The sequence below is a fragment of the Leptodactylus fuscus genome, chromosome 2, assembly GCF_031893055.1.
Source record: "Leptodactylus fuscus isolate aLepFus1 chromosome 2, aLepFus1.hap2, whole genome shotgun sequence".
NCBI classification, from domain to species: domain Eukaryota; kingdom Metazoa; phylum Chordata; class Amphibia; order Anura; family Leptodactylidae; genus Leptodactylus; species Leptodactylus fuscus.
Window position 1 is genome coordinate 151,162,534 of NC_134266.1, and position 22,218 is coordinate 151,184,751.

Consider the following 22,218-nt stretch of genomic DNA (forward strand, 5'->3'; position numbering starts at 1 on the left):
CATGGGCAAAATATGCTTTGTCGTTCATGTTGTCAATAAAGTTGTTTAAAAATCGGAGAAAAAAAAGTGAAGGTTGATACGTAGAGAAACAAATATGGCTGCCCCCAGTGTGGCATGAGTGTGTAGAGACCTGCATGTGGAGTTGTGGTGTATCGGCTGATGGTCTTGTGTAGTGTGTGCTGGGCTTATTCCGGAATGAAGGACATGTGTCAGCTAGTACTGCAGCTGCTGATGGCAGCCTGTGTGAGCGCACAGCAGCAGGAAGGTAAGTACTGGAACCGAGGCCTCTACTCCCGTATCTCTAAATTCACACTCACTGAGAAAAGAACTCGGAAGCCAGATAGAAAGAGCTGCAGTTGTGTCTGGAAAGATCTCCCAGTGTAGTCTGATTAGATACCGGGTCTTACCACAAGGGTGTAAAAGGGCTTCTCTGGGTGCTCTATAGAAGGCTCTCAGTGGCTACTTGTGGGTAATGTACCATTGAGAGTTTGGGCACTGCTAGTCGTGCAGGATGGTTGTTTTGATTAAAGGGGTTCCAGGCAAAAACGGACAACCCTTTTAAATTTTAAGCTGGGGCAGTGGGGAAAAAAAAAAAAAAAATCATACATACAAAATGCAAATGCCTCCAGCTTATTTAGACTTCAAAAGTTTAGCCCGGACAACTCCTTTATCTGTCCAACATCAAAGGAGCAGCAGTTATCTGGAGCTAAAGAGGAAATGTCACTTTATTTAAAATTTACATGCTGTATCTTGAAAATAAAGAAACAATATATGGATATTATGGATAATAATGGAATAATCTTTATAAAGGCTACAATAGAGTGAGATTCGTTTTTAAAAAAACTTTATTGTAATAATCGGCTACGTTTAAGTTTGCATTTAAACAAGCCACAAGACTTGTGGAACAATGACAGATAAGACCACAGCACAAGGCCTGGACTGGCCCACAGGGAAGCAAGAAGCAAGTGAACACCCTGGTTGACCCATTGCCATCCACCTCCTGTAACAGTGGGTGTATGGTAAGGTGACTGAGATGGCATCTAGGTGCAAAGGCAGTGTTTGCTCTGTTGCCCAAGCCTTCTGCTATATGTGACTATATTCCTGGCTGACTAGAGAGGCCCTAATTTACTAGACTAGGTTGGAAATCTACTACTACAAGTACTAAAAAATTGTATGCGTAAATTCAATTATTTTTAAATGCAATAGACAGTTAAATTTTAATTGCTTTAAATTTCTTAAATCTCTCAAATCTCTGACTCTCTTAAAAAATCTGATGTACAGGTTGTGACGCGTTGCATTAATCGGCCTACAAAGTGGACACAATCTTCCAAAACTTCAATTCTTTTCCAGATTCTCGTGGATTTCTCTCTGCAACGCACAGGGTGCAATCTTTCACAAAACTGTGACAAAATCTGTTTGTAATGTAGAATTGCTGTGAAATCTGCATGAAATATAAAATTCACTCCCATTTTTGGTTTCCTTTCCATTTGCTATATCTCATCAGAAAAGGTGAAAGGTCCTGTAAACATCTAATGTGTCTCTTTATTTTAGATGGATCTGCTGGACCATGGGATTTTCTGCATGCAAATCTGATGCTATTATGGCTTAACAGGTTTTATATCTATTCATGTGCTGCATTTGGGATCACTGTCTGGATTTGCAGTCATTTTATTACAGGAAGGAAAAAACATCAGGTCTGTATTTTGTTTCTTAAATCTACATATTGATATGTGACCTGGCTACTGTACTGTTTAAGAATCTGAAAAGCGCTCCAAATGACACTGACACACACACACACACTCTCACTCTCACACATTCATTAATCTAGTGCTGAAGATCCATTGGACTCCCTTGTATCAGTAGCTTAGAAATGAGGAATCAGTAGTGGGTAAGCACAGTACATTATTTATTATTATAAATAAATCATAAACAATAAAAAATTGTTGAGCGCTTATTGGCTGCAGTGGTTATAAGTCAATTCTTTATAAGTTAATTCTGAAAAACAGTGCAATTTCAGTGTAACTGTCTTTGCTTTTTTTTGTGTGGGATTGAGCATTTTTTGCGCTATAGTGTAACCTATCTTACATCCATTTACTAGTAGGCAGTCTGTAAAGTTCCATTGCACACAGTATATGTCTACTACGAAAAGATGTAACAGTTGTCAAAGGTGGAGGGATGCACTTGAAATGGCTGTGTCTCTAGTTTTATGCTAGTGGTTTTCATATGAAAGTTGAAGATTGCAGTTCTGGCTACTTAATAAAAACAAAGAGATGCCCTATCCAGAAAATCCTTGGTCAGTTGCCCATGGTGACTTTTGTACTTCTAGCTACTAGACTTTCAAGTTTGTCGTCAGCCGCTCTCCCTCACTGGGGTTCTCTGCTGCCACCAACATTCCTGCTGTTCCTTGAAGGTCACTTCTGGCATCTTAAAGGTGGCACATGCTGCTACTGATAGAGGAGAAGGTCTAGTGGGCAGAGGGTGCAGCGTCTGCTGGATGGGGCCACGCACTAGCGGTACTTCTTGCTGCCCCCCTGCAGATGAAGACTTCAAAAAGTCAGTCAGAGGATGATTATTTCTATCTGTCAGAGGAGAATTAGAAGGAGAGAGCTTAATCACTTCTACAGTATCCCAGGAAGACATAAGGTTTTGTTTCTGCTCTTAGGCCAGGTTCACACAGGGTCTTTTGGTCCGGATTTTGACGCATATCCACGTCAAAATCCAGCTCAAAAAACCGCCATTCAAATCGCCACGCCCTTTCCTGAGGTGGATTTTTCCGCCTCGCAACATTCCCTCCAGACTAGCCCCATTCATTTGGGCCTAATCCGGAGCGGAATGCCGTGACTGGATGCTGGTGCACTGCATATACAGTCGCGGCTAGCCTCCACCTTGAAATCCGGTCCAAAAAATCCCGTCTGAACTTACCCATTGCATGTGTAAACCCTAATTCAGGCCATCAGGGCTACTGTGAAACATTCCAGTCGAGGAACAATCCCATTCTGTTCAGGACAAAATGTTTGGAGGCAGGATGGGAAGGAAATCTTTTTTTTTTTCTAGTAAACTATGGATGGAGGATGCTGAGGCAGTTATTTATTACCAGAGACCTTAAAAACAAGTTATTTAATTTTGATGATGCCAAGTTATGGGATGACTTGGGTGACTAGAGGGTGATAATACACCAGTAGCTAATATTAGAGCCTAATGTTTGCTGGACAAATTGTTCTTTATAAGGTTACCATTTAATATTCTGTATAATAAGTAGTAATATAATGTACTGAGAAGCTAGAAACATTTACTAGAGGCAAAAAAAAAAAAAAAAAGTTTAGTTAGGCACGTCACCGTATGAGAAAAGTATTTTATAGATTTGTAGACCGGATGGTTTTTAGACACAGGGATAGCTAATGTATATGTTTCACAGTGTTTAAATACGTTTATACATGTGTGTATATATATTATTATACATTTATATATGTATGTGTTCTATAGAACAGCCTGCAATAGAAGTTAATGGCAGACAAAACTGGGAGCCTTCAATGAGCTCCCGGCTGTCATGTCAACAGGATGCTGGCCCCGGATCATGCTCCGGATATCGGCAATGCCCGGTGGCTATGACCGCGCTTACCTCCTGAGCGACCGCCATATTTAAATAACTGTGCTGTATTACTATGGCGGATGTCAGGAAGGGGTTAAAACTATTGGCCCTGGAAGATCCTGTCCCTCTTCCTTTAAAATCAGACCTGTTGTCCCAGGGTCCAATCCAGCATCCGGATATAAAAAAATTGAAGCTAACCGCTTGAACCCTGAAAGGACCATCCTAAAATGGAAAGGATTATCAAATGAAGTCATCTCTACACTCAAGAAGTGCTACAAGAACGTTACTTCTGCTATAGTTTGGCATGCTCTATGTTTTTAATTAAGAGTGTTTTCATTCAGTATTTCTTAGGGTGGCCCTAACTAGCTAGGGAGAGGTTCCAGTCAGACCATTTGCCATTAGGGGAATGGTTCTGAGTCAGGTTTTTAGGGCTAAAGAGCAATTACTACCCTTTAGTGGTGTGACTGATAATTCTCTCAACCTCTCTATCCTATGGCCACTCTTTTTCCTTGAAATATCTGATTTGTGTACCAGTTTCTGTTACTACTAGCAACCTCCTACTGTGCATTGTTACCACACCCGATGTCACCTAACTGGTGAGTGAGTGTTGGTTTTATTTTCTGGAGGCTGCCGTGCCTGTGTTATTATCTATTGTTATACAGCATAGACTGGTACATGTATTTATTCCTGTGTGTTTTACCTGTTGGTATTAATGCATATTTATTAAAGGTTATGTTTTAACCGTAATTTATATCTATTCCTTTTGGTGGATCATATATATGGTTGAATAGATTGTCAATAATTATTGGAACCAATTTGGATAGTTGTTTTCTGCTATTTACAATAAAATCTGGAACATTCTCTTCCTGGCATCTCCCAGGTACTCCGGACTTATTTCCTCCCCCCCAAAACCTAGCAAAAAATCAGCCTACTATGCTGAAAGTACAAATATTAGCACTGAGTTATGTCTATTATGCCTATTTGGCAGAAAATAGATGGATGAAAAACTTCTTCTGGGCTATATCTAGATTAATATCATCTCTCTAAAATCAGTTGCTCCTTGGGACTTTAACTTGGTTCTGAAGACCTTTTGTTTTTCCCCATTTGAACCACTGGACTCTTTAGATCTAAAGTTCTTAATGCTAAAAACTGTCTTCCTAGAAGCAATCTGCTAGAAGAGTAGGGGAGATCCACTCTATATATGAGAGCCTTATTTAAAAATCCTAGATAACAGAATTCTATTCAAATTAGACCCATCTTTACCCCTAAAGTTGCCTCAGTTTTTCTTAGGAAATAAGGAATTGTTCTGCCATCTTTCTGCCCAGCACCTAAAAATCTGCAAGAAGAGGCTTTTTGTTGTTTGGATGTAAGAATAGTCCTACGTTACCTGGAGAAGTCGGCTCCCTTTTGCAGAGATAAATATTTTTTTTAATCTTTGCTTGCAAAAATAAAGGCGAGAAAGCGACTAAGAGCACTTTATCAAGGTGACCTTGATCCTACAAGCTTATACAGTACAAAATCTTCATCCTCCAAAAGGAATAAAAGCTCATTCAACCAGGACAGTGGCCTCATCCTGGGCAGAAAGACCATTGACCAAATTTGTAGAGCTTCTATATGGGCAAGTTTCTGTAGTTTTATTAGACATTCTAGACTGGATATTCTTTCCAATCGGGATACTTGCTTTGAATGTAAAGCCCTGCAAGCAGCAATTCCCGCGCTGCAGGAAAAACTACAATGGCAACACATTGTGGTTTTTATGCAGCGCTTTTCACAGAAAGAGAAACCTCTGCAGACTTTCTATTACAGGGAGACCACTTTTGTTTCTGTATTTATAATTGACATGCTGTGATTTCCCAAAACACCACTGCTTAGAAAATCGTCCACTGAGCATATTTTTACAGAATAAGTGGCTGGGATTCGCTACTGTAGGATAAATCAAAACAATTAATGGTTTTAAAAAAATAAAACTTTCCCAGTTAACATGGTACCAGTTAAGTTAGGATATCTCCCCGAACTGCTTTTCACACCTCTGACTTTTTTACATTAGTGGTCTGCCTTTAAGACTCTGACACTTGCAGGCCGACTTCTGCCATCCCTACCACTGTTTGAAGTCATGGTACTTGTCTGACTATTGCTTCTTCAATCTTTAACCAGACTCTGTGTTTCTCCTTCTGTAGCATTTGGGTGTGTGTGATCCTACAACGTTGTCCCATTTGAATGTAGGAAGAATATGCAAATCTGTTTCCCAAGATGTAAACAGGGAGACAGTGCCTCTGTTATGCTGCCCTCTATAGCAAGAAACCCTGAACATCATGCCCGACTTCCCAGAAGTCTTCACTGCATAATGCTAGGTTCTAACCAAATCAATTTCTACGGATGGCACTGTTTCTGTTTCTTTGGACTTCATCAGCGCAGACTAGAGAAGGTGGTCTCTCCCTAAGGATAGACGTTATCCCCATAATCTGGTGTCTCAGCCTCTCACTTAAACCAAGTCAATTCTCTCTAGGCTGCGCTGATGTCCAAAGGGACAGAAATGGTTAATTTGGTTATAACCTCGCGTTATGCAGTATAGACTTCTGGGAAGTCAGGCATGATGTTCAGGGTGCTTGCTATAGAGGGCAGCATAACAGAGGCACTGTCTCCCTGTTTACAGCTTGGGAGACAGATTTGCATATTCTTCCCATGTTCCCTTGCAGTGGAGCAACTATGGCTGTATAAGTCTCCACACACCTGAGAAGGTGGTCTCTCCCTAAGGATAGACGTTATCCCCACCATTTGAATGTAGTACTAGACACAACCACTAGACTATACATGGCACATGGTTAGTAAGAAAGAGGCTGCTGAGCTTGACGGACAGCTGATGGCTCTGGGGCCTAATATCTGATCATAATGGGTATATTAAAGTCTTAGAAAACCCTCAAAATAGGCATATCAATACAGTTGAGGATACAGTATAAAATGTGATTCGTCTGTGGGTATCTTTGATATAGATTTTGGAATAATCCAGTGTTGTGCTCCTCCTAGCAGATTATGCCCTTCAAGACTTCCACTTTATAAAAAGGGATAAATCTGCTGTGAAATACAAAATTTCCGAAACTTTTCTGTTGTGAAGTAAATCCTGATGTACCTTGTGGGATTTTATTATTGAAATGATGAACTGTTTATAAGTAAAATGAATGAATTAGAATAGTGGTAGAAATTCAGATAAAATGGAAGTGTTCTCCATTCATCTAGAAGAAGAATATGCTCTTTGTGAAGGAAATGAAGCAATTAATAGATAATCCAAAAGGGGCTGATAAATGGAAATGTATTGTTCAATGAAAACCTGCTGACCAGATAAGTAACTCTTTGTGGAAAGTGTAATGTGTAGAAAACATTCCTCTACAATTTACGCAATACTCAGACTTCCATTAACCCTTTGTTTTATGGTGGCTTTAAGATTCTGACAGCCCAATAGTCTGGTAAACCTGATGGTGTATAATTTATTCAGATGAAGTAAAAGGATGATTAAATTGGATCGGCCCACTAGAACTGGGTTAAAAACTGGTAATTTAGTATGACCTAGGAGACAAAGTGACTGGTCATGTACAAGGCTGTCGGCATTGCAAATTGAGTGCTTCACAACTCCTAAAACTTAAAGGGGTTTTCCAGGTAATTTTTTTTTTTTTTTTAAAAGGTCTGCTAGTGCTATTAATGGGTCAATAAGTGCAACCAAATACCTTCAGCAGTGTTTTGAGCGATTTCTGGGTTTCTCTGGGAGGGCCTGGCATCTTCTGCATTTGTTTACAGGGTGTAGCTCTTTGCTGCCCTAGCTGATGCAATGCATTCTGGTAGTTGTAGGCTCACAATATCTCCCTTCTCACTCCCCCCCCCCCCCCCCTCTTTCCATCTCGCTAGCTATTCCCAACTCACTCAGCCCACCCCTGTACTGTATTATACTTTACCTAGCTTCTTCCTGTCCAGGCTTCCTTCTGCGGGGAATGGCTCCTCCTCTTTTGTGACTGCCAGTGCGCAGCAGTTCCGGCACTGTGTTGTACCTCTATTGCGCAGACTCCCACGCTTGTGCAATAGAGATGGTGTTGGCTTCAGCGCAAAGCCAGGACTCCGGCTTTCTTGCGCACATTTGGGCTGACTTTAAGGAAGGAGTCATTGTTCCTGCAGAAGGAAGCCTGGATAGGAAGAAGATAGGGACGTATGATGGGGAGGAGGGGGGAGAGTAATAGTAATGTTCTGTTTCTTGAAATAAGGAAACGGGTAACCACGAGGTAATCAGAAAATATTGGTAAATTATATATTTTTGATTGTCATTTAGAAGGTAGGTGGGGGGAGGGTGTTTACATTAGTGTAGGGATTTATATTTATCCTGGGCAACCCCTTTAAGCTAGAGCTACTCACGTGCATCCATTAAATGGGTATTCCAATCTGGATAAAATTGATGATTTTTGTTATGCCTAGATTAAGTCCTGCGGAGTCAGTGCATGATGCAAGTATTTATTTATTTTTAACTGCTTTATACTACTTTTTTGGCATATGCCCTGGTTGCACTAGAATTTGCTAAGAGAAAAGTCCTGCATGGATACCTTAGACTAGAGAGGCGGATTTCTGCTGGTTTTATACTGAAGCATTTTTTTTAGCGGATGGGCTCTCTGTCTTCGGGTCCCCATGCAGACACAGGCTAGTGCGTACCTAGAGTTTATCATACCTTAAATGTATAGACCATATATGGTCCTTTTGTTGAAAGAACTGTTGTATGATTTAATGTTTTTTTTCAAATAATCTGTAGGTTTTAATATGGATTAGCTGAATTATTTTTATCTTGCATAAGCCAGTGCTGGTCCTGTCAGTACTTGCAGTACTGTCTAGGGCAGGGGTGGGCAATTCATTTCCCCATGGGGCCGCATTAGAAATTGAAACTATGCTAGAGGGCCGCGCCACGGCAAATTTAGCTCCACCCACTTCTACGTCATCTTTCCATGTGCCCCCACAAAGTATAATCCTACAGTCACCCGTATATTATATGTCCCCACATTATAATGTTCCCTTCCAACTGCCCCACAGTATTAAGTCTCTCTCCTGGTGCCCCAGTATAAACTGGTGGAAACTAGAGGGGACATTAAACTGGGGCAGCTGGAGGGGGACATTAAACAGTGGGGGTAGTTGGAGGGGGGCAATAAATTGACAGCTGGAGCAGGACATGAAACTGGGAGCAACTAGAGGGGGACATTAAAATCGGGAAGCTGGAAGCAGACAATAAACCGTAGGGGTAGCTGGAGGGGACATTAAACTGGGGGCAACTAGAGGCAGACAGGTCCCCCTACAGCTTCCTCCACGGTTTAATGCCCCCTCCAGTTGTCCCCAGTTTAAGTGCCCTCTTCATCTACCCCCAGTTTCATGTCCCCCCCTCCATTTCTCCCTCAGTTTCATATCCCCCTTTATTTGCCCCATTTCATGCCCCCTCTCCATCTCTCCCCCAGTTTCATGTCCCCCCCTCCATCTGCCATCTCTGCCCCCAGATTCATGTCCCCTCCATCTCTCACCCAGTCTCATGTCCCCCCTCCATCTGCCATCTCTGCCCTAGTATAACATTCCCCTTCCATCTCTGTCCCTAGGTTACTGAGACACACAGACAGACACATATAGACACACACACACACTCTCCACCGTGCATCTCACCTTACATCTCTCAATACCTTATGACACACACCACGTCTCCAGCTTCCTGCTGGCACTAAGACATGCCCCCCCCAGACACGCCTCCTTAGACAAGCTGTGCGGGCCGGACTGAATTAGTCAGAGGGCCGGATATGGCCCGGGGGCCGGGCTTTGCCCAGGTCTGGTCTAGGGGTTTGGTGACCAATTTTGAAATATACTAGTTATTACGCCAAGAATATTAGAAATATAGCTGGTGGATGATGGCACTATTTCTGTTATGTTTTACTGACCGAGGTATTTTATTCTTAACAGGTAGAAGCATTGGCTCAAAATGGTGTACCTCCACTGACAAGTAAAGCAGTAAAAAATGGCACACCAGATTTAAATAAGGAAAAAGAAGTATTTGTTTCGGGTGTCAAGATTTTCTACGCCTCTCAGACTGGTACTGCCAAGGTAGGTTCAAGTAGAAAAATACTTCTCCTGAATTGAACACTAGCTTGTAGAGTAGCTTGAGTTGAGAGCCGAGGGCAGCGCTATGCTGAGAAAAAAAAGATTGAGCCACTGATAATAAACTTTTGTTTTATTGAAGATCTCCTTTACCATCAGGGCTCCCACAAAAAAATGGTCTCCCAAATCAGAGTTTCATAAAATTTCATTTATTATACTGTAACATCAAGAAATTCTTCCTAAGACTGCAACATCTACAAGTACCGTTACAGGTACATATGGGGGTGGGGGGGGGTTATATGCTACCTTTTATAAAATATATATTGTGGGGTAGTTAGCAACAATGGTGCGGACCCAATCAGTCAGTCTTGTGTGGCGCAAAGAGATTTACTTGAAAAATAGAAAAATAAATAAACCTTCCCGTCAGGTACAAAAATAAGCAAAATAAAATACAGCCTTAACTTCAGGCAAAACAAAACTGTTACTCGTCCGAGGTCTAACTAGTATGGAATAAGCCTAGCTATACGTGTGGCTTTCTCATGGCCACATGAACCAATCAAAACTACAAGTAGTCCTAGTTTGGTCTCACCAAAAACTACCATATATACTTGAGTATACGCCGAGTTTTTCAGCACAGTTTTTGTGCTGAAAAAGTGCTCCTCGGCTTATACTAGAGTCATTACGGTAACTTTCTGCTAGCAGGCCAGGAACGCAGACCCCGCCCCCCCCCCCCCCCCCACCCGCTCCATCTCACGCCGGGTGACGTGGCCACGTAAGCTCAGGCCCGCATCGGCGTGTGTCTGCTTCCCAGCATGCTAGCAGTGGTACCGTAAGTACTTCTGCAGTTTGAAATGTACAGCATCACCACGCTCCTGGCACTAGCGTGGCGATCCTGCGGCCCCGCCCCGGTGTCTGTATGCTGGATCCGGATGCTGGGTATGTAGTGTAATGGCGCTGCTCTGCAGAGCGGTTGCCATAGCAACCAGCACCTCTGCTGTAATGCTTACAGCGGTAATGCTGAAGCTTATGCCTACAATCAGAGATCGCAGGCACGAGCTTTGGCATCTCCGCTGTATGAGTTATAGCACAGATGCCCTCTGGAGATGTCCCCCCCCCCCCCCCCCCTAAAAAAAAAAAAAGGTTTAAAGCTAGCCCCGTAGCCGGTTCCCACCGGACCCATACCTTTTAAAGTTGCAGGCCGGCTCCTGTGCAGCGAGCTCGCAGGAGCCGACCTGTTCCGATGATAACCGGGAGCCTAATGAAGGCTCCCAGCCTGTCATCACTATATTACTATTGCGGCTGGTCTGTGACCCTCCGCAATAGTAATGTATAGAGTTTCCCATAGACGGCAATACGCTTGTATTGCCGTCTATGGGACTTGCAATCAAATGATTGCAGGTTCAAGTACCCTGGGGGGGGGGCTAATAGAATAGTGAAAGAAAAAAAAAAAGTAAAACAAAAAATGTAATAAAAAAAAAAATAAAATAAGTTGTAAATCACTCCTTTCCCTAGCATACATATAAGGGCGGGTTCACAGCACCCGATCTCCGTTATGCAGGTTTCCGTTTTCCGTCAGCAGAAGACGGAAACAGACATTCAGTGTCCGCCGATGAGCGCCCATGAACGTCTTCTGCTCTCTGCGGCGAAACCGTGTTTTGTTTTTTTCTTTTACCGGACACAAAGTCCTGCATGTCCGACTTTGTGTCTGCTTAAAAAAAAAAAAAGATGGGTTTGAAAACTGCCTGCTGGTTTCCGTCTCCTGCCCAGTTTCTCGGGCAGGAAACGTAAACCTACATAACGGAGATGGGGTGCTGGTGTGAACCTTCCCTCAAAGTAGAATATTACTGTGAAACACATACACAATAGGTATCCCTGTTTCTGAAAGTGCCTGGTCTACTGAATATAGGGTATCTGCAGTGCTTCTATTCCGTCGGGAAGGGGTTAATAGGAGCACTGCAGATACCCAGTTTTTTGTGATAAAATTAGGGGCCTCGGCTTATATTCGGGTCAGCTTATACTTGAGTATATACGGTAAGCTCTCCATGGCAGGACGCAGGCACCCCCTCTCACTCCCAGGATCTGATGAAGTGCAGGCTCTGCAGCCTTTTATGGCCCAGTACCGAGCCTAGGACCTACACCTAGGGTTGAGGTTTACTCAAGCACTGGACAACACATAAGCCCTGATCTAGCGACAGATAAAACTTTGAAGTGGCATCGCTAGCCTACACTATACTTATGACCGCCCATCACTATTACAATGGGAAGCGGTGTAGAGATTTCAGCTATCAGTATAGAAACAGACATGGGAGTTCAGTGCAGGGTGCACGATTAGACAGAAATGAGACAAATTCAATAATGTATATTGCAGCATTTATTAATGTTACATATCAAAGTTTTCTCTCTCTTCTCCACACCGCTCTCTTTTCCGTTAGTCAGTAGACAAGTGGTGATTCTGTAATAAATACATGGACGATCTTTTGAATTACAGTCCCAGCACATCTTCCTCTAAACATTATGTTGTGCTGTTCCCCTGTTTAGGAAAATATTTTCAGCTGGGATTTATCATTATCCTTGGATAAAGGGTTGTTTGCCTGCGCAGTCTGGCAGTGTAGGCATAGATTGTAGGTACTGCCCAGTTGTCAATTTACTCCTATATTCTAGGAAAAAAATAACAGTGGATCAGCTCAGCACAATGTTGTAAGGACATGTACTCCAGAATTGATATTGCAGGGAGAATACAGGAATTGGACCGGTTAAAGGTAGTATCCTCTTTACTAGTGGGTCATACCTGAATATTGTCTATACAAGAATATGTACTTTAAATATACTTAAAAATTTAATAACTTTATATTATGTATTTGTTTTAGGGCTTTGCTAGTTCACTTGCTGCAGACATCTCGTCTCTGGGCATTTCTGTTGAAATTTTAAACATGAAGGACTATGATCCAGATGATAATTTAGTCGAAGAGGTAAGTGAATGCATTAATGAAACAATTGGCCATCCGTTGTATTTTGTCACATTATTAACCTGGCCAAACCTTTTCTATGCTAGCCATATTGGTTTTCCTTTCTAGTATAGTAAGTGTTCCTCCAATTCTAAAACAATCTTCTGTAAAGGGAGGGAGGGGCTGTGAGCAGCTCTGAGCTGTTTGTGTCTTTTAAGTAGTGGAGCTTCTCAGAGAGCTCCGGGATTTCTGAGCTCTTATCAGTCGGTTTAATTGAATTTGGCGGATAAGGGCTGAGATAGGGATTCCGTTACCTCTGTATGTAATGCAAACTGACTCAAATCCAGCTCCACTACATCAGCTTCACACTGTGGTAATTCATTTACAACCAATCCTGTGCAAGTGAAACCCCGCCCACCTATGTGCCGAGAAAAGCAGGAAGTGACAAGAGCACAACAGCCTGCAGGTTAGTGAACAAGCGTGATGGGAATACCCCTTTAATGTTTGCGGCACCAATTGTACTTTGTGGTGATGGCACAGCAGTGTTTCCTCTCTCATGGAGTAGCAGTATCTAGCAGCTGCAACATATTAGAATCCTTTCAAATTGGCATTTTAACACTATTTTATTTTTTCTGATTTACCCTGGAACTGGGGCTGATGTATTGGCCCCAAATGTGGGTCCTGTAGGATCCAGCAGCTCATATAAGTTCAGCCCCTGGTGACTGCCAGGCTATGAGTTGAACTACATCATGGTACAGTGATCGCGAAGGCAGGGACCGTAATAAACCATCCTTGTCTTCCCTTTAGGAGGCCGGACTGTATTAACAAATGGCACCCTGCTCTTACAGCTGCACAACTTTGCAAGGATGTATGTAATATATATTAGTCCCTGCAAGGTTAAGGTTTTAAAACTGACCGCCGGGAAGCCGTCCCCCTATGTAGTTTCTCTGGGGAATAAGACGGAGATGGCAGACACGGGCGCAAGTGTGTACGCCCTCTTAGTGTGCCTTTTCCAGCAGCTTGTTCCTAGCACTCCCGTATACATAGATTACAGTGTAAAAAGTAACGCTGCCTGATAAATAGAGAAAAAAAGGGCCGAAAGACGGACCTGGACTGCCAACATTAAACTCTGGTAATAAGCTCATATGGGAGGGCTTTAGGAAGAATGGCTTTCATTATTGCCCTTCTATATCCCCACCTCCTGAATAAAGTAGTATCATATTTGACACCACCTTGATACTATTTTGTCCAGTGATGCCTACAGTAGCAAATGTTGGGAGCAAGGGTGCCTGTAATGGCCTTCTTTTTTTTTAATGTTGCGGTGTAGGTGTACGCAAGATTGGCGTTCTAGATATACAGTATATCACTCTGACAGTTTTGCATCAGAGTATGTTTCTTGGTTTTTCAAAGTGTTGATGACTTAAAAGAAACAAGATCTGCTTTTCATTATATTTTCTTCCCCCAAGAATTAGTGTGTGTGAATAAAACTCTGAAATGGTAAAATGGGTGTGAAATGGGGATTAATAGGCCAAAAAAAACCTATTTTTGGACTTGGACGACCTCTTTGATTCTTTACAAGTGGTCAGTGGCATTTGAGAACATCATTACTGTTTTTTAGCTTAAATTTTATTTAGTCTGCAAACTGTACTATGATATAGGTCGACACAAGAACACTTGTCCCTGTTCTCTGCTGACATGCTGAAATGTCATTACTAGGATGTCAGACAAGACACATGCAAGTCAGCAGCTTCTGGTTTATTTTCCCTAGAAATTTGTTAGTGCTACTGTGAAAGGGGAAAAAGTGTGCTAATTGTACAAAATGTTTTGTTAGGTCTCTTATAGGCTTATGTTGTAACACAACGGGGCAGATTTATTATTTATTATTTGTTTTCTGATGTATAAGGTTTAAAGGTCTCAGTGTTTTCTGTAAATCTAATAGTGTGAGTTATCTTTTTATTTTCCACTGCCCTTGCAATTATCTCAAAAAAAAAAAAAAGTGATTAGGGGAATACGAATTCTAAATTTCCTTCCAGGCACCTCATTTAGGAGGAGGTGCCCAGTCCTCTAGCAATGGTGTTATGAAGACTGGCATTGATAGCACCAGTCTTCATAAATCTTCCCCATTCCACTCTCCAGTTTTTTCACATCATACTATAATTATACCCATGGCATCTGTGGCTAATATTTCATACTGACTAGGAAGGTTGTGTGGGGGAGGTCACATGTTCCTGGTAGTCTGGTGCTTCTTCCAATCCATATACAGAGCTGACCCCTTTACACACTACCTAGCTCTTGTAGCTTCTTATTCCAGGTCCTTCATTAATAGTTGCTAGTAGTTGCCTATCCAGGTCTTGTAGTCATGGCTTCCAGTTGTCCTTTCCTGTCTCATTTATGGCTTGTCTTTCAAATATGCCAAATAGTGCTTGTCCGTCCTTGGTGCCACTAGAGCTACAGTATTGATACTTGTTAGATTCTTTGCCCTGTGACCCCACTGTAGTAAATAGAACAGTAGATATTCAATTACAACCAGAATATACAATAAATGAATATCTTAAAACTTACAAGGAGTAATCGACCCAAGCAGAAGTTTTACTTGTATTTCATCCTGGTCTTTCCATTATTTCATGTGATTCTATATGAACATATCACACTAGGCTGGCTGTATAGCAGCACTGTGACGTACTTTGTTGGCTTGAGTCTAGGGAATACTGATACTGCTAGGGAATTTAGATTGTGAGCTCAATATGGCACAGTGTTTTGTGATGACGCTTCGTAGATAAAATGCAGATATCAGATGTGATCAATATCAGAGCAGCTGTGAAATAACAAACATAATGTAAAAGGTATCGTAGTGAATTCTAGCAAACTGTTTAGAAACTGTGGCTTTATTCACTCTTGGTACCCTGTCTGGTAATGCAGCTCGTCCTTATTCATTCAATTGAGTTACTTTAGCAGTTACTATCTATGGTCTGGTATTGTTTCAGAAAAAACAACAGCAAAAAAAATCCCAATATATTTAGAGCCTGCTATTGCCCAATATTTTGAGCTGTTGAAAAAGTCAGTTCACAATGACTGCCGCCTCAGACTGCATTAGTCTAGTCATCCCCGCAGGGTAGTTCATGTAGGGAGTCTTTTATGCCAAGCCACACTCCAAATGAGCTCTTCTCCTTATGAGGAATAAAGCTGCCTGGTCAAACATTGATTTATACTGAATGGCCACCCATCTAGTAGCTAGTTGGACCTCTCTTGGCTTTCCGGACTGCAGCAGTTAGTTGTAGCATAAATTTCAGTATGTGGTGAAATCGTTCTGCAGGAACATTAGCCTATGCTGGCACAATCGCTTCTGGGAGTTGTGACAAATGAGATGCTGTTATGGACTTGTTCTGAACAGCCTGTTCTACCTCATGCCAGAAATGCTCTATAGATTAAAATCTGGGAACTTTGAAGACCAGGGAAGCAAGGAACATTCAGTGTCATAGCTCTGGAACCAATCCATGATTATACAAACCTTTATGGCGTGGTGCTCTTTCCTGCTGAAAGTGTTCCTCTGCTACAAGGTGATGAACTTTGTCAGCCACAATCTGGCTCAGAGGCTTAACTCTCCCCAATGCAACATTTGCAATAGACTCTAAGACTCGGTAGTAATTGATGCCTCTGCACCCTTTGTAGTTCCACCCCTGATAAGGGGTGGGAAACAACATGGCTTTGCCTGTCCTATTCGTATAAATAAAACTGGATTGCAAAACCTGGGAAAAGAGGAGCCCCGACCCAGTTCTGTTCCTGGTAGAGCAAGCCAAAGTCATAGGCACGTGACACATCACAGCAGTGTGCCTGGAGCTGAAGGAGGGTGGGACTGGGTATTAGAGAAGTAAATCCTAAATACTCACTTCTATATAGTATGGGGACCGTAAGGTATTTTGGGACAACTGAATGGTGACTCTAATGGGGTCATTATACTGTATTGGGGCAGTAGTGGGGGCATTATACTGTCTTATTGGGGTCATTAACCTGTGTTGGACATTGATTACATATCTGTTGTTCTGGTCCTCCAACAGACCAGAACAGCTGAGAACCGATGCTAATGCGTGTTCATACAAGCTAGAAATGGGGCCCAATTAGGGCAGAAGTGGCTTATGTACTTTAGTTGAAGTGTTATATAAAATGGCAAGAATATCTATTGAACTTTTTAGCCTTAGGCATTTTTGTCAGCTAAAACTTTCAGTGACAGCGGTGCATCAGCATTTGCTTATCGCTTTCTGCTTCTAAACAAACAAGCGCACATCTTACCTGACCTACATATCAGCTGTCTACAGCCAAATTGATTTAGTTTCGCATTTTTGAATTTTTATGGACTAAAAATTGCCAGTAGTGCCAGTGAATTTAATGGCACATTAGCATTCACATTGTTTATGGCCTGACATGACCTTGTCTTCATAGGAAGCTTCTCTGCCTGTGATTAAAAAATAAGTTAATGGCAAATTGTCTCTGCTCCAATTAATGTGACTGTTTGGGTTGTGTAAACAAGGCTCTAGACTACACCTTCATTGCTCGAGAAGTAGACATCGTAAGCAGTTTGGAGATGGTTCTTTTGACAGTTGACTATTTAAAAAAATAAATTAAAAAAAAGCCATGAACTTCTCTAATAATAATAATAATTAATTATAATTAATAGTATGATGATTATTATTATTTACTTAAAAAAGCGTCCCTGTTCCATTTCTCTTTCCAGAATAAGAGCAAGGTAATATGTGTACATGAAGAGTAGCATTATTTACAGCATCTACTTTCTGGGCAAAAACTTTTTTTTTTTAATATGTTTTGATTCGTTTGTCATTTTCTACCTTCACTTGTCATGTAATTCAAGTTGTCTGTTCTCTTTCAGAGAAATTTACATAAGAAGGTATTCAATGGTCTGTAACTCTTAGACCGCATGCACATGACAGAGTGTACATCTGATTTAAGGCCAATGTTTACAACGCAATGTGGTTGGATGACCATAGGTGAGCATCAGAGTGCATTCACGTCTATGGGGGATTCCAATGACTGATAAATACAGCAGATTGGAAGCCCCATAAAATATACATGAATGCATCACGGAATGCACTGGCATGTTACGGAGTGTCATCTGCCTGCATTCTGCTTACTGCAAACTTGGCCCCACATTGGAAGCACACGCGAACATATGCATGGGTCCTTATGTTCCTCTAGCTGCTTGTGATCACCTCCACCCTACAGATGGGTTAGGGTAACCTGAATCAAACGGTCTTCCCTTTTATGAATTGATGCCACCATTGCCAAGATACTGTTGGTTTTTATCAATATATAGATCAGCTCATTGGAGCTATAAGGGCATTGCTGCTCCTTTCTCTGGAGCCATGGCAATGCTCTGAGTGCACCAAAGAGCTCATTTGCATGTTTTATGTTCACTGTATGTGACCTTGTACAGATGGCTAAATGCTTTGCTCCCGTCCGTATAAATTTGCTTACCAGATGCTTTCTGCATCTCCTCTCAGAAATGCTCATAAACGTCTGTCGGTCAGGGAAGAATGCCATTTGGTGCTAGAATTCTTATTCTAAGCCTTTTTTTTTTTTTTTCACATATTAATCTTTTTTCTAATCTTGCCTATAGTGTAAGCTTAGAGTAATACATATTATATAGAATTTGCAGCTGGTGCTGTAGTTCTTGTTGTCAAACATAGGAAGACGTATTTTTTTTAACCCTCGTAATGTGTGTTTTTTGTTTTTGTAGACAACAAGTCGAAATATTTGTGTTTTCCTGGTTGCTACTTACACTGATGGCCTTCCTCCTGAAAGTGGAGAGTGGTTTTGCAAATGGCTGGAAGAAGCATCCAATGATTTTCGCTTTGGAAAGACGTTTCTTAAAGGCTTGAGATATGCTGTATTTGGGTTGGGGAACTCTGTATACAGCAGCCATTACAACACGGTAATATTTGCTTTTTTTTATTCCATTTGCTGTCTTTATTCTCTGTGAATGTCATGTGTTGATAGGTAATAAAGCCTGGATAAACTCTTCCCTATAGTAAGGAAATTCTGAACACAGTTTAACTCCTTTGAGGGTCAATTCTATAGTGCCTTTCTACTCCAACTCTACATGTGGATGTTCTGTTTTTTTTTTTTTTTTCTTTTAATTCTGTGTCTTTAAATGTCTATAGAGGAACTTTCACCACCTCCACCAAGTCCACCTCTATGCTTCATTTAATAGGTGCTGCCCAAATAATTCTGATGCAGTTGCAGTTTTTTGTGTAGGTCTCACAATTCCCAAGCAACAAGTACTTTTTAGTTTTGTTGCTTTTAGGCTTTGTACTGTCAGGTGGGCGGGGTCAGGCTGGAGAATGCAAGAGGGCATGATTCTGAACTCTGTTTACATTGCTTTGAGCTCTGAATAAAGCCCCGCTACCTGACACTGCTGACGTGACCGCACAGAGCCTAAGTAACAGATCAGGCACTGAAACTAACACTTATTGCTCAGGAAGGGTGGGACTAGAGAAAAAATTCCAACTGTATCAGAATCAGTAGCAGAGTGTAGCAGCACCTGTTAACAGATACTCAGCACTGAAGCTGGTGGACTAGGTAAAAGATATTTTTTAAAAACTGTAAATGTGTAACCTTATATGTTCATTAATAGGTTGGTAAAAATATCGACAAGTGGCTGTGGATGCTGAGTGCCCATCGGGTGATGACTCGTGCAGAAGGAGACTGTAATGTGGTGAAGAGTAAGCATGGCAGCATAGAAGGAGACTTTACTGCCTGGAAGGCAAAGTTCTTGACCAGGTTGAAAGCTCTGATGAAAGGAGAAAAAAAGAAGTGCAGTGGTAAATGTAAGAAAGGAAAATGCAAACCAAAAAGGGATGGAGCAAATCCCATAGCTGAAGATCAGAACAAACATGAAGAGTCAGAACATGAAGCCTCTGAGGTAAAAATGGATGTGTGTACTTCAAGGGAGAAGCTTGTTAAACCACCACCAGTTAGATAGGTCAGGCTCACCTGAATGTAACTCCTTTTTCCCCATGAAAAGTAATGGTTCCGCTGCCAATATTTTCAATCATTCATTCAGTCATTTATTTCATACTATGCAAATTGGCAGTCTGGAGCAACAGAGCTGTCTCCAGTGCTCCAAACTACCAGGCCTCACTACTAGAATTTCCATCCTTTCTTTGGACCTTACCTGGACCTGTGTTCTCATGTTTGGGACACCTTAGGGGACGTTCACACTACTATTGGAAGTCTAATCTTATAGTGTCCGTTAAAAACAAACCGATCCCTATCATAGTGGACATTGCCGGACACTGATGCTAACGCCTCTCCCCCCCCCCCCCCTGCTTTCTGAGCTTGTGCAGAAAATAAAACAGGTTACTATAACTGGCGCCCATGTGTTACTGTCAGTTAGCCATAGACAGCAGTGTTAAAAAAAAAAAAAATAAAAAAAAAATTACTGACGTTTGCCGTCCATCATAAGTCCGTTTTTTTTTTTTTTTTGAATGGACGCTAACGTCCTGCACCTCGGGTATTTATGTCTGCGAAAGAAAAAAAAATGGACGTGACTGATTTGATGTAAATGGCCATTAATGGACCACAGATAAAATCCCGTTGAAATCAATGGGATTTTTAATGGATTTATGACTGTTCTGTTTTTGTCCATTGTTAACATAGTGCAACTATAATGCTGTCAACGTACACTAACAACGGTAGTGTGTGTGCCCCTTTATAGGAGCAGTGTGGAGCATAGTGGTCTGGAGTAATGGAGTCATGTTGCATATTGTTAAGTACATGTACTGTATATCTGTGTTGCTGGATTTAATATGCTTTACCCTGGTGACAGTGCATTTTAAGGTCATGGTTAAATGGATATTCCTTACACTACAGTGTATATATGCACACATTAGCTTATAAATACAAAGCCTAAGACCCATCTGTAGATGACACTATTATGGTGTTCTTGCCCCTTATTAGTGTGGAGCAGAGTGCAGGCTTGGTAAATGTTAGAGGCTTAGCAGTGTATTTATAGGCAGTCCTCCATGGGAAAACATATGCAAATTTGCTTATACTAGCAATGTAGTCTTGTGTAGACAGCAATGTTTTGGGATCTTGCTCCACATAAATCTACATACAGCTCTGTCTCTTCAGAGAGAACTAATACACATTCCTGATATTCGTGTACAGGATCTTATACAGCCAGGCAGTCACGTGCTCTGTAATGATTAGAGGCAAGAATATATGAAAATATTATATATTGTAAGCCGATGGCTGGTCAGGTAATGGAGGGGCTGTACATCTCACCCAGATTACTAAGGTGGGTGAGATGAGAAAACTCCAGAAGGAATGTTTGTTCTCAGCAGACAACTTTCATCTGCTGATCATTTTGGTAAATGCTCAGTATTGGGCTGGATTTTTAGGAATGGCAGGTAGGATTGGTAGTGGGACCTGTCATTTCATCCCCCCCTCCAATCCACACTTTGGGGATGTTCCTACAGCGACTCAGCTGCAGAGTCTGCTCATCAAGGGAGGCTTAAGAGGTCAGCTCCAGCAACAGACTTTTGGCAGAGCTTGGCTGCAGAGCTGACAGAGAGGTCATATTTTTGGAGCTGTGTCCTGAGTGACTCAAGTGGCTTTTGATTTCTGTTCTTCTAGGTGAGGTAACCTGTTCTATGTTTAGTTAGAGCTTAGCCGGGCAGGTATTTTATTTTTGTATTGTTTCGTTTTGCTGCTGCACTACCTTTCTGAGTGAAAATAAAACTCTTATTGTTTTGGACTAAAAGAAACTGGACTTGTGTGCCTATGCCACCCCACCTAGCAACCCCAGACCCTGACTCATATAGACCTTTATAATTTAATGTTAATATGCTAAATGTCTACGATAGGAATACCCATTGCACTTCCCTAACATGGATGTAGTATTAACATTGATACTAAGAGAATTCTTGCATTTTACAATTTATTTAACAGGAAGAACTGTATGAAACTACCAGTGCATCAGAATCTGAAGGGGACGAGGACTCAAGAAGTGGAGGTCTTATAGATGTTGAAGATTTGGGAAAGGCGATGAGCAACATGAAGAAAGCTAAAGTAAGTAACCATGATGAGGGTGTATAATATGGACATAAATGCCTTTTTGATGGTGTTGATTTCCCAAGGTAAAGAAAAATGGTCCTTAGAAATAACAATGTACTGAACACCTTTATTTCTAACCACAATGCATAGCAATGTTAACTTTTGTAGCCCTTGGTATAAAGGCACCATCTTTAGGATTTTTTTTATTATATATATATATATATATATATATATATATATATATATATATATATATATATTTTATTTATTTATTTATTTTTTTTATGCACTACCCCGCCTTGTGGAGGGGATAGATCCTTATTTGTCATTGAAGGTAAAATATGATGCTTTCTATTGCAACAAAGAAAGCGATTCTTCTTCTGATGGGGTTTTAACTTCTTGCTGATTTGGCTGCAGTTTTATGAGCCAAAACCAGGTGTGGATTTAGCATTAAGGAGAAGTTGAAGATCTTCCTAGATATTTCCCATTCCTTCCGTAGCCACTACTAGGTTTGGA

General features: G+C 41.4%; 1 protein-coding gene across 1 annotated transcript in view; it reads left to right on the top strand.

Moving 5' to 3' along the window:
• Positions 1–77: 77 nt before the first annotated feature.
• The window catches only part of LOC142195260 (S-adenosyl-L-methionine-dependent tRNA 4-demethylwyosine synthase TYW1-like), a 119,716-nt gene continuing 97,575 nt past the window's right edge, over positions 78–22,218 (top strand). The window contains exons 1-7 of the mRNA XM_075264883.1: positions 78–265; positions 1,552–1,694; positions 9,554–9,694; positions 12,556–12,657; positions 18,383–18,577; positions 19,280–19,567; positions 21,598–21,717. Coding sequence (XP_075120984.1) covers positions 160–265; positions 1,552–1,694; positions 9,554–9,694; positions 12,556–12,657; positions 18,383–18,577; positions 19,280–19,567; positions 21,598–21,717 — 1,095 coding nt within the window. The 5' untranslated portion in view covers positions 78–159. The remainder of the gene's footprint in view (positions 266–1,551; positions 1,695–9,553; positions 9,695–12,555; positions 12,658–18,382; positions 18,578–19,279; positions 19,568–21,597; positions 21,718–22,218) is intronic.